General features: G+C 42.5%; 1 protein-coding gene across 2 annotated transcripts in view; it reads left to right on the forward strand.

The window, feature by feature from the left end:
• Kdm2a (lysine demethylase 2A) overlaps positions 1–13343 on the forward strand; it is a 74324-nt gene that overhangs the window by 49899 nt on the left and 11082 nt on the right. For both annotated transcript variants that reach the window (XM_041660800.1, XM_041660801.1), the window contains exons 13-15: positions 9778–9861; positions 11790–12059; positions 12471–12602. In XM_041660800.1, coding sequence (XP_041516734.1) covers positions 9778–9861; positions 11790–12059; positions 12471–12602 — 486 coding nt within the window. The remainder of the gene's footprint in view (positions 1–9777; positions 9862–11789; positions 12060–12470; positions 12603–13343) is intronic.

Below are 13343 nucleotides of genomic sequence, written 5' to 3' on the forward strand. Positions count from 1 at the left end.
GTGCCCTTTTTCCATTGAGCCGTCTTACTGGCCCTTTACCCATGTTTTGGTATCTTTGTCAATAATTAGGTCATCGTACCGTACCTGTATGGATTTATATCATTGGTCTATGGGTCAGTTTTTATGCTAGGGCCGTGCAGTTTTTTGTTGTTACTATAAATAGTAAATCTCTTTCATCCCATGTTTCTGTTCTTTTTTCCTTTTTTTGGGGGGGCGGGGGGGACACAGGGTCTCTTTATATAGCCCAGGCTGTCCTGGAACTCACAGGGATCATGCCTGCCTCTCCATCCCAAGTACATAGAGAAACCCTGTCTTGAAAAACCAAAGCGCAGTGGGTGGGGGGATTTCCTTTTAAGCTAGACATGGCAGTATATGGCTGTAATCCAACATTCGGGAGGCTAAGGTAAGAGGAATGCTGCAAATTTAGTGCTAATTTAGGCTACAAAATAGATTTCAGGCCTGGGCTATAGAATAACACTATGTTTCAAATAGGAATTAAAAAATATTGTTGTTTAGGAAAAGGAGGTGCTATTGCGGCTCATATATAAGGAAGTAAAATAACAAGGCTTTCAAGTTGGTGTGATCCAATTTCTAAAATTGCTAGTGTATAGCAAAGGAAATCTAGACGTCCTTTTATTGGCTCTCAAATTGCAATTCACTTTACACCTTGAGTAAGCAAAGGCAATTTGGATTTTTTATTTTCCATTGTGGTGAGTCTGCCTATCTATCTGTCTGCTTATCTACCTATCTAGTTTTTTGGGCAGGGTCTCTGTAACCCTAGCTGGTCTAGAACTCACTATATAGACCAGGTTATCATGGAACTCGGAGAGAGCCTGTCTCTACCAGTCAGGGATTAAAAGTGTGTCACCAGGTCCAGCTTTATTTTCCTTTGTGGTGATTGACTATAACATAACATTGTTTTCTGCAACATCCTCATTTTATATAGCTATTCCATCACAAGTGCAAGAAACAATTCCTAAGATTGTCTTATAACATTCTTTGGTGTATGTATTTCTCGTTTATAAAAGTGAATATCTTAGGCTGGGTGGTCCTGGTGCAGGCCTTGCATCCTACTCTCTGAGAGTTCGAGACCAGCCTGCTCTACAGAGTGAGTTCAAGGACAAGCTACAAAGAAAAAACCCTATCTCAAAAAAACAAAACAAAAAAGAGTGAATCATTTTGACTCTACTATATTCTAATTTTACTAAATCCAGTTATAGAAAGCTATATTATACTCTAGCATTCTATTGTTCAAGGTCACAGGTCTTGATTGGCTTAAACAAGTATTTAAAGTAGCTAAATACGAAAAATTGATTTGGTTTGGTTTGGTTTTTAGGCAGAGTCTTGCTGGAGAGCCCAGACTGACCTCAAATTAGAAATCTTCCTACTTGGGCCTCCCAGGTACTAGGATTGATTACAAGTATATACCAGCTTAAGTACAGAGAATGAAGGAAATAATGGTCCAGTAGTATACCAGGTGAGAATGCAGAAAAAATAAATTTGAAGCAGCATAAAGGCAGGTGAATAAGTTAAGGGTTGACATCCAAAGGTCTTCAACCATGTGAAAAATGCAGAGCTTCTTTCTGTTTATCAAGGATCACTAGGAAGTATAGCTATCGACACTGGCTAAAACATGGTGGCACACGTTGGAACATGAAGATTCTAGTGGCCCATGAGAAGACTAATTAGACTGATAGTGTTTGGATTCTTTCAGAATTTCGTCTACACTGTCTCTTGTTTATGTCTAACAAGAGATGTCAGAATGCAGCCTCTAGTGCTGGACATTATTGTTTCTCTGTAATAACAGCTACTCAAGAGATAGAGGTAAAGGGACCAGTTGAGCCTAGGCGTTTCAGGCCTGGCAAGACAATAGGGCCCCTTTCAAAAGTAAAAAGAAAATACTTAAGCCAGTGTCAGAAAATGGCAGATTTAGAGTTCAGAAAGTGGTAGTTTCATTTAAGAGAAGGAAATGGGTTAATCCTGTATTCTATGAGTTATGTGTAATGAGAAATTTACTAAGTTCAGGGCTCTGAGCATCACCTAAAAAAGTATTGAGCCAGATCAATTTCTGTGAGTTCAAGACTGGCCCATTCTTCATTGCAGAATTCAGTCCAGTCAGGGTTACATAGTAAGACTCTACCAATTGTTGTTAAGGCATTATAAGTGGCTGGAGTGGTGGCCCAGCAGTTAAGAGCACTTGCTACTTTGCTACTTTTGTAAGACAATCCAAATATTGGGTTGTTAACAGCCATGTTGTTTGGCTTGCTCCACATCCTGACTAGCTCCAGCAGATCTGGGCTGGACTCTGTAATACCTGCTCTCATGCCCATACTTTTTTTTTTCTTTTTCTTTTTTTTTTTTAAGGCTAGGCAGTGGCTCACAGAAAGCTGAAACAAGGCTGAGTTTGAGGCCAGCCTGGGCTATGGAGTGAGAAACCCTGTCTCAAAAACAAACAAAAAAGCAAAAACCATTAGAAAAATTAGGTTTGGTAGGTGTCAAATTATTAGATACTTGGGGACTCTGTGACAACATAGCTGGTTATAGTGGGGAGGGACAAAAGGAAGCAGCGTACTCTTACTCTTTATTCAGAAAGGAATTATATCCTGTTATAGTCCATCTGCTTATCAGAAATACAGGGAGTAGGAGAGAAAAACGGAAAAATGATGAGATAGGATAGCCATAATTATATATTTCCTCGAAGAAAAGTCCATTTTTGGCCTGCGATAAAGGGCTTTGAGCACTCTAAAATGTTAAGTTTTACAGTATTGAAGAAAATCATAGAATACAGAATTAGAGTGGGATTACATGGGGGAAAAAGCATTTAGAGAATATTGATGGACCCGGAGATGGTGGTGCACACTTTTAATCCCAACACTCGAGAGATAGAGGCAGGTGGACCTCTGTGAGTTCGAGGCCAGCCTGGTCTACAAGAGCTAGTTCCAGGATAGGCTTCAAAGCTACAGAGAAACCCTGTCTCAGAAAAAAAAAAGAATATTGACTTATTGATAAAGTAAATCAACACGGATAAAACTGGAAAATGTGTGAGTTACCTCGACTGCTTGAGGAAATGTAATAAAGATAGAAAGAAGCTCTTCTACTGTAAGATACCCTTAGTTTCTAAAGTAGAAGAGTTGCAACTTAACATATATTGAATGAAAGGCAGAACATGATGTAGTGTGTATGGTATAGGTCCATTAATAGAAGCAAAGTATGCTAACTGCAAAGGGTTCTTGAGAGGTATACCCTAAGCTGTTTTAAATAGGAAAATCTGTACGTGATGACTGTCAACTGGAAGAATTTAATTGAACTTTATTGCTTTGTCTGTATCTATTTTGGTCTATTTTACTGATAAAGAATTTCCAATGTATATGCATATATGAAAGAAGCTTTTTGATCATCTTGCCAATCATACTTCGTGGCATTAAGTTACTAGAGACATGAAAACGAGTTCTTCTTTCTTTATAAAATAGCTTTCTGAAATTGCTAAAACTTTGTTTTCTGTTTGTTTGTTTGTTTTGGGTTTTTTGAGACAGGGTTTGTCTGTGTAGCCCCGACTGTTCTAGAACTTGCTCTGTAGACCAAGCTGACCTTGACCTCCCAGAGATCTTCCTGCCTCTACCTCCTGAGTGCTGGGATTAAAAGTGAGCACTGCCACCACTCGGCAAAGATTATTTTTTAAAGTAAGTGTATGTGTGTGGCTATGTTGTAATGGGAGAACAGCCAGAGGCATCAGGTCCTCTGGAACTGGAGTAAACTACCCCACATGGGTACTGGAAACTGAAATTGAGTGTTAGTACTTGCAAGGCAGACACTTGATTGCCCCGTCTCTAGTATTATTAGGTTATTTTGTTACTTATTTATTTTGTTTAGCTGTTGAGTCCGGGTCTTTTTTTTTTTTTTTTTTTTTGGTTTTTCGAGACAGGGTTTCTTTGTGGCTTTGGAGCCTGTCCTGGAACTAGCTCTTGTAGACCAGGCTGGCCTCGAACTCACAGAGATCCGCCTGCCTCTGCCTCCCGAGTGCTGGGATTAAAGGCGTGCGCCACCATCGCCCGGCTATTGTTGACTGTCCTGAAACTTGCTATGTAAACCAGGCTGTCCATGCAGATCATAAAGACTGATCTGTCTTTGCTTTCTGAATGCTGAAATCAAAGGTGTACACCTCTGTGCCTGTCTTCTTTTTATTTTTACTTATGCTTGTGTGTTTGTATTTATGTATGTATCGCCTATATGTCTAAGGGTACCCTCAAAAATCAGAAGAGGATACCATAACCAGCTGGAACTAGAGTTACAAGTAGTTGCAAGCTGCTAATCAGGCTTAGTCCTCTGAATAGTGTTCTCGGTTGCTCACTCATTTCTCCAGAATTTAATAATTTACACATTCTTACTGCATGATAGAAAATTTTAAATAACTCAGTTTTAAGTCAAATATGGTTGCATTTGAAAGTACAAGTTTTTTCATCCAGGCAGTGGTAGCACACAAAAATACTAAGACTTGTGAGTTCAAAGCCAGCCTGATCTACAAGAGCTAGTTCCAGAACAGGCCCCAAAGCTATAGAGAAACCTTGTCTTGGGGGGGGGGGGGAGTATAAGTTTTTTCAAGTTTCCTGTGTCATAAAAGGCTGTGTTTGTCCTCCTTGGCCCCTGGAGATGGGGGTCTCCCTGTCCAGCCTGAGTTGGTCCTGAAGTTGCATCCTCTTACTTTACCTTCCTGAGTGCTGGTATAACAGGTGTGTGCCGCCATGCCCAGTTTAGGCAATCTTTGTTGGCCATTTTTGATTGTTAATTGCAGAGGAGGGGAAAATTGGGCCTGTTAAATGTCATTTGAGCCAGGTGGTGGCGCATGCCTTTAATCCCAGCACTTGGGAGGCAGAGGCAGGCAGGTCTCTGTGAGTTTGAGGCCAGCCTGGTCTACAAAACTAGTTCCATGACATCCAGAGCTGTTATACAGAGAAACCCTGTCTCAAAAAACCAAAGAAGAAAGGAAGGAGGGAAGGAAGAAGGAAGGAAGGAAAGAAGGGGAAAAGAAAAAAAAACATAATTTGAAAATTTACTTGGAGTGAATTTGTTAGGGGCATTTTTGTTTCTCAGTTTTTCTGGTAGATTTTGCTATAGCCAGTTTTTCTTGAAGCTCAAAATATGTTTTTCTAAAGCACTTTATCATCTCTCTAGGATAGCTAGATAAGCATTTTCTAAGAAAACCTCTTAGTAGCTAGATTGTTATAAAAACCTTCCTTGTGAAATAAACTGCATGTATTTTATCTTTAAGTCTTAAAATGGAAGTTCAAAAGTGAGTTCAGGATGACCATATAAGCATTTCCTGGAAGAACTCAATGAAAAACACAGAAGTGCCTCTTTCATTCTGTAAGCTACTGTGAAAATAAGCACATGCAGCATATGCCGGATCCCAGCTACTGGGAGAATCTAAGATGATCACTAGAGTTCCCAAGGACTGGAGCTGATTCTGGGCAGGCAACACAGAGAGGGAAACTGTCTGGCAGAAAGTATACTCACAGGCTGGCAGTGGTGGCACATGCCTTTAAACAACAGCACTCGGAAGGTGGAGGCAGGCAGATCTATGTGAGTTCGAGACGAGCCTGTTCTAAATAGGTTGTTCTAGGACAGCCAGGCTACAAAGAGAAAATATGTCTCGAAAAATAGTGTATTCACAAACACAACTTTTGATACCGGCCCAGATCCTAGGAAGCCTATTAGGCCCCAAAAATCTATTCCAGAAAGGCACTAAAATAACTACTTGAGGAGGGGACAATAAAGTATTTCCATGGTGATAGTGCTTACTGCAAAGCCTAACAACATCCATTCAGGGACCCACATGATAGAAGTTGTCCTCTGACCTACACACACACAAATAAGTAAATATAATTGAAGGGGGGGATGGTAGTGAGAGCTAGATGTTTATGTCAAAGTAGCAATGACGGTTATGAGGATCTGGGAAACACAAATTTAAATCCAAATAAGGCCGCTCCTTAGCCTTCTTTTCCTGCCCAGCTGCTCCTCCCATGTTGATATACAGTGTGTGTAGGACTCTGGCCTGTGTGACCCTTCCCTTTCTGCTATAGCCCAGTGAGAGTATATGAACAAATTTTGAGCTTCACCCTAGCTCCAGGACCCCTAGACGGTGTAGAAGGTGTCATTGAAGTATCAATAGGATGCAGGACTGTTTGGATTCATGGACTGTTAAGAGGATAGTTATGTCTATAATTCCAGCAGTAGGAAAGCTGAGGCAGTAGGTTTGTGAATGAGGCAGGCAGAGCTGATTTAGAAGAAATCTGAAAATGGTATCTAGAGGATGAGGCATTCTGATGGGCAGAGGAAATTGTTGCAATTTGGTGGGGGGGGGGTACCCATTCCCTGACACTGTACCTTGTATAGAGGCAAGAGAATAAAGTGTTCTGATCTTAAATTGCACCTGAGTGCCTTGATTTGGTCACAGTGGAACTGCTAAAAGATTGCTGCATATACAATTATAGTATGCTAGTGGTGACCTTGCCCGAACTGGAAGTAGGTATATGTATGGTTGATGGGAACAGTATTGCCTGTAGTTTCTGAAAGTGTTGATAGTAGTACTTGCTGGTGGGGAGTGCCATGTGAGTGTGGACAGGTGTGAAGCAGACAGGTGAAGAGCTGGGGAATATCATAACCTCCTGCCAGCTTCCTCCTCAAAGGCTGGACTCTTGATGGGATCCCATAGAGGAGAGAAATCTGTGTACCATTGTGAGAGCTCTAGTTAGAACAGTAAATGACCCCGAGGGGAATGGTGGGGGTCATGCATGGTACACTCGCACTGGGTTAAGCTGCCTTAAGCGTCCTCTTCCACTGGTGCCTCCCGAAGTCAGCTACCAAGAGCACTCTGGGGGCTGGCTCTGGGTTCTCCTATTGCAGTGTTGGAGGGAAGGAGCTGGGGCAGGGGCTGGCCGAGTTCCCTCCCCGGTTGTGCTTCCTCCAATCACAAGGAGGCGAGTGGCTGCCAAACACACCCCCTCCGGGTGCTGCAGCAGAACGGCCAGGCCCTCTGCCTGGCTGGCTCACTCGAGCTAAGCTCCCCCTCCTGCCATCTTCCGTTGCAAAGCATTTCTGGGAGCTGCATGTGGGTGACGCAGCAGCATTGTTCGCAGGCACAGGAAGCCGCGGCTGAGCTGAAGGGCTTTAGAAGGATCTCAGAGTGCTGCACGCTGCTCTGGGTAGCCTGAAGGGTTACAGCAGGACTGCCCTGCTTTACCTGCTCTGGGAGATTGAGGATTTCAAGTAAATCAGGATTTTCCTAGAAACAGAAAAGCTAACTCCTTCCGCACAACTTCCAACACAGAAAACAAAACAAAGGCGCTGGGGAAACTTCACCCAAGAGCCTCTGCAGCTCCAGAGCGACAAGAAATGCAAGGTCAGGCGGTCGGTTGGCAAACCCTTTCTGGTTTGGGTGTGTGTAACTGTGGAGACTTTGTCTCTTGGAAGAGGCAGAACTGCCTGCTGGGCGAGTCCAGGACAATGCTTGTGTTACTTGTGTTTCTTGAGCCGTTGTTAACACTTGTTCTCTAGCTGGTGGGATGTGCTTTGGAACTGGGTTGCTTGGTTTGGGGGAGATACTTACTCCTTGACCAGGAACCCCCAGTTTTCTTTCTCTTCCTGTGTTCTGTGGGGTGTGGGCCTGTATTTGAATGTTTTCCCAAATGCCTGGAACCTAGATAGGCAGCAGTCTTTCCGCACTCCACCCACCCCCACCCCCGCTCCTTGATCCTAAATCCCCACTGGCAGGGGTGGTGGCTTTTTTATGGTTTCTCATAGGGCCTCAGCTAGAGTGTTTTTTTTTTTTTCTTTTTCATGAAAGCATTGCAGACTTGGCCCCAGCAAATTTAAGCTGGGAAGGAAATCTGCATTTCCCTCCACACCCACACATACCCCAGTAATTGAGTGGTGTGTCTGTTAACTGCCCCCACCCAGTGCAGCCCACAGAGTTTGTCTCTTGAGCCTTCCCTGTGCCCCCCACAAAAGTCTCACAGGTAGAATTAGGCTGTTTCAGTGAACTTAAGTTCCTTTTCTACTCTCTTAATCATAGGTCTTTCTGTGCAGTCTGCTTTGCTGAAAGTGGAAAGTCCCTGTTTGTGGACAGCTCAGTTCTCTCCCGCAGAGGAAATGGGCAGAGTCCTACTCCTCCCCTATGCAAAGTGGGGGAGGGGAGCCATGCACTCCTCAGTGCACATTTTGAATGGACCTGAATTTTTCAACCTAGGGAGATTAGGAGCTGGGACCAGAACCTTGTCCCACGTGGTACCACACCCTGCCTCTTCACCCCCACACAGTATGGCGCTAACATGAGGCTCTGGAATAGGGTGCCATAGCAACTTGAAGTAAATAAAATGCCTGAAAATGAGATTGGGGGAAGGTGTAAGGCATCTGGAGATATGGCAAAGGGAGAGCTTAATAGAGGAACCTTTCAGAATATAAACAGGTTTTATGAACCATAATTCTGTAATTTGGAGCTTAATATTTAGGTTAAGCATGAAAATAATTAAAGTTCTGATTATGAAAATGCTTGTTCAAGATGATCCAAGTATGTTGATCCTTCTAGGTCAAAGTTTGATTTTTGCTGAAACAGCCTATGTGCACTTAAGACAAGGATAACCTAGACTTATATTCTTTTGCTATAGCATTGCTTTGTGGTTCATGTCATCAAAAGGGGTATCTGTTCTGCTGGGGGGGGGTTGTTATTCAGAGTCTGTTTCAAAGATAGGAAATGATTTGTCTCAAAATGAAGTCAACCAGTGTTATTCACATAAGTGACAGTTTGTTACTGTCAGTTATTTCTAAGCCATACAAACTTTATTAAAAGTCATAAAAGCCATTGGTCTAAAACTGTTCCTTTCCCCTTAATAGTAATAAATGCAAAGCAGACTCTACTTGCATGTTTGTGTGTCTGTGTGTGCACTCTGTGAACTCCCAGAGGATATGCGGCTGTAATCAGTCTTAGAACAAGTCTGTGTCTGGGGACATGGCTCAGTGGTTGAGAATCAGCCTAGAATGTGCATGTGTGAAATTGTGGGTTCAATCTCCATTTCAACTCCCTCTTCTACCCAAAAAAACAAGTCTTCTATTGAACTAGTACATTAAGGTTATGTTGTCTTGCTAATTCAATATTAGCCACTCATTTTGATGCCCCTTTTCTCACATCTACAATTTAAAGACAAAACTAGTAATAATTGCTGCTACAAAAAAGTGTAAAAATAGCCAGGCAGTGGGGGGTGCAGAGGCAGGTGGATCTCAGTGAGTTTGAGGCCAGCCTGGTCTACAGAGCAAGTTCCAGTACTGGCTTCCATAGCTTCTGAGAAACCCTGTCTTTGGGGGGGGGGGGGGGGAGTAATGTAAAGTTTTACTGTCCTGTATAGAACTGCTTGACAAGTAGCACTGTAACACTGTAGGAACTACTTGCTTCAGTGTATTAGAAAATATTAAGATATGGTGTTGAGCAAAAGAAGTCTTTATCTTGCTTCTCTGGAACTTGATCTGTAGATCTACTTCCTGAGACCTAGAATTACTGGCTCATGGCTGTACAGCCAACCAAGGTTAAAGTCTTGATAGCAGTCCGAGGTTCTCTTTCATTGTTGTTTACTTGATTTGCTATAGCCTGTAGCAGGCAAAATGCAGCCAACCTACTCCTCTTCTTTGTGGTGCTGAAGGGGGCAGGGGTAAGACTGGATCTAAATGCTATTGAGAGCACATGGCTTTGCGTTCACCATACTCAGCTTTTTCCTTTTCTTTGACCCTTAGATTTTGCTGGAGGAACTTGCCAGTAGTGATCCCAAGTTAGCCCTCACTGGAGTCCCTATAGTGCAGTGGCCAAAAAGGGATAAGGTAAGAGACTTCCTTTTGATCTTCAAGCCACTTAAGTTTATTGCGTCTTGATCATTACCATCCATTCTGAAAAGAAAAGACAACTAGAGCTAGATGGGATTCAAAGCCTTGGTAGAGTTGTGCAAGGTGGCACAGAGACTTACTGGTGGATCTCTCTGAGTCTGAGGCCAATCTGGTCTACGTTGTGACTTTAGGACAGCCAGAGCTACATAGTGAGACCCTTTCTCACAAAAAAACAACAAAACCCTGATAGGCCTGTTTGATCCCCACTCAGAAAATAGAGGGAGAAGGAGTTCAGTAAGTTCTAGGCCAATCAGGGCTACATAGCAAGACCCTGTCTTAATGAATGAGCAAATAAATAAATAACTTGTAGTCAATCATTACTTGGTTCTGTTCTGACTCATAGTTCAAGGTAATTGGCCCTCTCTCCAGATTCAGAGACTTTGGTATACATTGGTTGACTTCAGTAGATATTTCCTATTCTTCAAACCCAGAAATTCAGCTAAATATGGTTTAACACTAATTTAAATCAGTATATATGTATCCAACACTGGAAAGTGGTTGGTTTGTTTGTTTGTTTTGAGACAGGGTTTTTTTTGTGTAGCACTGGCTATCCTGGAACTCTATAGACCAGGCTGGCCTTAAACTCACATCCACCTACCTCTGCCTCCCCAAGTGCTGGGATCAATTGGTATGTGCCACCACTGCCAGGCAGACTAGAAGGTTTTTTTTGTTGTGGTAAGATCATGACCCCAACAATTTACCATCTTCCTCTTTTTGCAAATGGGGGTCTCACAGAGTATACAAAGCTGTCCTTGAACTCATGGCCTGCCTCTGCCTCCTATGGTCTGGGATTACAGGTACGTTACCATTATACCCAGCTAAGATTAAAAGGAATTTCCATCAGTTAATTGTCTTATTTGTGTGTGTGTGTGTGTGTGTGTGCCCTTGTAGCTTACATCTTACATAATTTTTTTTTTACCTTAATGTCTGTGATAGAGTTGGTGTATTCTGTCTGTCCATGAGCCAAATTAAGCCTCTTCTTAGTGTTTCCTAGCTGGCAGTTGCAAAGATAACATTCCAGGGGTGTTTAGGCAAAGTGTTAAAACTCTGGAATTAAATAATGTTAAAGAGACACTTCTCTCATCCCGGCGGTGGTGGCACATGCCGTTAATCCCAGCACTTAGGTGGCAGAGGCAGGTGGATCTCTGTGAGTTCGAGGCCAGCCTGGTCTACAAGAGCTAGTTCCAGGACAGGCTCCAAAGCTACAGAGAAACCCTGTCTCGAAAAAAACAAAAAGAGAGAAAGATATCTCTTTCTCAGTGTAGGAGTCATGTTAGAAAATTGTTAAGAATTGATGTAGAAGATATGCTTCTTACCCTTGGAAAGGTCCCTAGCAAGGTAACTAAACACAAGTGCTAAAATTACAAACATTGGCATTTATTCCACTCTTAAATGTTATTATATGCAGTATAACAAGTTGTGTGATACCATTTGGAGTGATAAATTAGACTAGTTTGACCTTCCAGACTTTGCCACCCTGTTTGAGCATATTCTGAGTTATAAAGAACTATGGGAATTTGGGGTCTTTTGGTGACTTCAGTACAAGGCGCTTAACCCCAAAAGCTTTAGAGAGGGGCAGGGCTCTCCAAATTGAAAAGGGGTATCAGAGCATTAGGACAGGGGTTGACAAATCTTTCTGTCAATGTTGAAATTCTGTAGGTTGATGTAGCAAACAGTCATGATGTCATAGTTCTGTAACATTTGGAAATATACAAAAATAAATGAATATGGCTGTGTTCCAGTAAAAATTTATTTTTAAAAATAGAGTTGCCTACAGAAAAGAGTTTGCCAAATCCTAGGCCAGGTACACTGCCATGTAAATATTCTGTCTGAATATGGTTAACCTCGCTGCATTTTTTTTCCAGCTGAAATTCCCTACCAGGCCAAAAGTAAGGGTTCCTACCATTCCCATCACAAAGCCTCACACCATGAAGCCAGCTCCACGCTTAACACCTGTGAGGCCTGCTGCTGCCTCCCCTATTGTGTCTGGAGCCAGGCGGAGAAGAGTGCGCTGTAGGAAATGCAAAGCGTGTGTCCAAGGAGAATGTGGTGTCTGCCACTACTGCAGGGACATGAAGAAGTTTGGTGGGCCTGGACGCATGAAGCAATCCTGTGTCCTCCGACAGTGCTTAGCAGTAAGTGATCTTCTGGGTAAAACAGTTTTCAGTAGTGGTGCTGGTGCTAGAGGAACTGTGTAATGCATAAAGTCAGAGAGACTCAGTAGAGATGGAGTTCCTCTCTCCCTGAGTTCAGAAGGAAGGTATCTAGTAGGGAAAATAATCTAATATTTTGGCTGTGCTCATCTAATGTTGAAACAGCCCCAGCTTTTGAAGAACAATTCACTGTTTTCTGTCCCCTCCTTAATAAGAAAGGACCTATGAGGCCAAAGGCAAGCCCCCAAAGAGTGAATTAATTGCCTCTGCTGGTCTTTATTCTTAGTACCTTGCCCTGTGCATCCCAGGTGAGCCAAGTCTCCATGTTCATTTAAAGGAAACATGAAATTTAAAAATTCTGAATCTGGTCTCCTGATGTTTGTTCTCTTATAGCCTAGACTGCCTCATTCAGTTACGTGTTCTCTCTGTGGAGAAGTGGATCAGAATGAAGAGACACAAGACTTCGAAAAGAAACTCATGGAATGCTGCATCTGCAATGAGATAGTTCATCCTGGCTGCCTCCAGGTAAAGAGATGCCTAAAGGCCCTTGACAGAAGGGTAAGACACCTCTCAGTTGAGGCTGTCTGTCACCATCTCTACTGTGGACTTTCAGCTCCCTGTCACAGAGGAGAATCATTTAACATTAGCCCCTTGTTCTTTGTATGTCTACTTTGTATCAGACTGTGTGATAGTTTGAGGATAGAATACAAAGTAGACTAGTTCATGTCCCAGTGAACAGTGAAACCAGATTTGTTTGAGGATGCTTCAATCCCCCAGACATCTCTGCTATGTCCTTTATATCTCTGGATGTGCCCTTGTTTGGAGCCCATGGTAATAGAGATTTAGTTAGAACTCAATCTCAAAGATGGAATTATGTGAGCTAGCTTAAATTTTATATTCCCAGAGTGTCCCCGGGTGGTTCTGGTATGTAGCCAAAGAAGAGAAGGCATGCTTTACATGGATTTTTTTTTTTCCTAAATCTTTATGACAAGTCTATGAAATTGTATCTGTCAAATGTAGGTTTCATGTTTATGAGTAACTGGTGTGATAACATACACCTATAGTCTCAGTTACTCTGAGGTGAAGAAATGACTTTAGCCTATGAATTTGGGGTCATCCTTGGTAACACAGACCCCCATGTCAAAATTGGGTAGGTGGATAAGTGGGTGGGTAGATGGATATGCATTGGGTTTGATAGAAAGTATCAACAATTAAGGACTTCCACTTAGTGATTATGAGACATTGTCAGTGATGGTCATCTGCACA

Source organism: Microtus oregoni, unplaced genomic scaffold (assembly GCF_018167655.1).
Source record: "Microtus oregoni isolate MIOR12 unplaced genomic scaffold, Mior012 000012F_ref0000307, whole genome shotgun sequence".
NCBI lineage: Eukaryota > Metazoa > Chordata > Mammalia > Rodentia > Cricetidae > Microtus > Microtus oregoni.